The sequence below is a fragment of the Pelophylax lessonae genome, assembly GCF_965119305.1.
Source record: "Pelophylax lessonae genome assembly, chromosome: 12".
Taxonomy (NCBI): Eukaryota; Metazoa; Chordata; class Amphibia; order Anura; family Ranidae; genus Pelophylax; species Pelophylax lessonae.
Genome location: NC_138779.1, coordinates 14,163,398 through 14,165,019, shown reverse-complemented (window position 1 = coordinate 14,165,019; position 1,622 = coordinate 14,163,398). Strand labels below are relative to the sequence as shown.

At 40.6% G+C, this 1,622-nt stretch overlaps 1 protein-coding gene across 1 annotated transcript in view; it reads left to right on the top strand.

Moving 5' to 3' along the window:
* LOC309567694 (transcription factor HES-5-like) overlaps nucleotides 1-1,233 on the top strand; it is a 3,969-nt gene extending 2,736 nt beyond the window's left edge. Inside the window, exon 3 of the mRNA XM_082273132.1 lies at nucleotides 634-1,233. Within this exon, the coding sequence (XP_082129258.1) occupies nucleotides 634-854 (221 nt within the window). The 3' untranslated portion in view covers nucleotides 855-1,233. The remainder of the gene's footprint in view (nucleotides 1-633) is intronic.
* The last annotated feature ends 389 nt before the right edge of the window (nucleotides 1,234-1,622 follow it).

Below are 1,622 nucleotides of genomic sequence, written 5' to 3'. Positions count from 1 at the left end.
GTTGGATTTGGTTGGGTTGGGCTAGGTTAGGTTGGATTGGGTTTGGCTAGATTGGGTTGGGTTAGGTTAGGTTCAGTTAGGTTGGATTAGATTGGGTTGGGATGGGTTAGGTTATTTTGGGTTGGGTTTGGTTGGGTTAGGTTAGGTTGGATTGGGTTAGGTTGGATTGGGATGGGTTGGGTTTGGTTGGGTTACGTGGGATTGGGTTGGGTTAGGTTGGGTTAAATTAGGTTAGGTTGGATTGGGTTGGATTTGGATGGGTTGGGTTAGGTTGGGTTGGGTTAGGTTGGATTGGGATGGGTTGGGTTGGGTTAGGTTAGGTGGGATTGGGTTGGGTTAGGTTGGGTTAAATTTGGTTAGGTTGGATTGGGTTGGATTTGGATGGGTTGGGTTGGGTTAGGTTCGGTTGGGTTAGGTTAGGTTGGATTGGGTTGGCTTAAATTAAGTTGGATTGTGTTGAGTTAAATTAGATTGGATTGGGCTGGGTTGTTTTGAGGAACACCCAATGTTTCCTTTAGTTACAAATTTGACCTACTTCCCCATCCACCTCTGCCATGTTAAGGAATGATATAACATTTTATATAATGTCTTATTTCAGTGGCACTAATCACCCCTCTGTCTCTTCTATTACAGCCATGGCTCCCTGTAAACCAGCTTTCCCATCATCAATGATGAAGGATGCAAGCTTTCCTCCAAATAACAAATACTCAGATATGTCAATAGGTTTCTGGAGTGACCCCAACAAATTGAGGTCCGCAAAGGAGAATATTTGCCATCCTCTCGACAACTTTAACCAAGGAGCGAAACAGGCAGCACAGGCTTGCAATGCAGCAGATTTGTGGCGGCCATGGTGAACAAATTGGCCACCCTTTCGCCTAATTTGTGCATTGAGCGACTGATATCAGGACTCACAAACTTACAACAAAAATACCTAAAAGGCTGCAAAAGAAGGAGCGAATGTTCACATTTAAAGTCTTCCAGGACAGCAAATTATTTTTTCATTAGAAATTTAATATATTTATCTATTGTTGGGTTTTATTTCTCACAAGGACACAATTGTGTGTTATACACACACTAATTATTTTGTACACAGATGATGCAACCAAGAACTGGAGCATTCCAAGAAATCTTGGCTAGGTCCTTGTGTCTTCAAGCGTCTAAAGAAATCGTCCGTAAGCATCTTTATAATTCAGAAAATTGAGCAGAAAATTACGCCTATTGTATCGCCTTATCCGTTAACGTAGATATTACTTCTACTAATGTTTGGCCTGAAGTGTAAATCAAATGTTAATTGGGTAAAACAGGACGATGCTTCTGGGCTCCTGCTTAAATCGCGAATGTATTTTGTGAACGAAGGGTGCATCCTTTGTCTAGGTTTTCGGTAAACATAAAGAAGTATGGTGATTTTGTTGACATGCAGATGGAGCCATTTCCCTTCAGCGAAGGACAGCACGCTCGTCTCATGTCTGATTATTATGTGTTGGGAAGTTTTGGCAAAAGTGCTGAAATTGACAGTTCTTTTCTATGAAAAGTGTTTTTTTGTTTTTTGTTTTTTGTTCTATTTGTTGTTTTTTGTTCTGCTTTTGCACCTTTTTGAACGATAATATATACAAAAAGTCAAA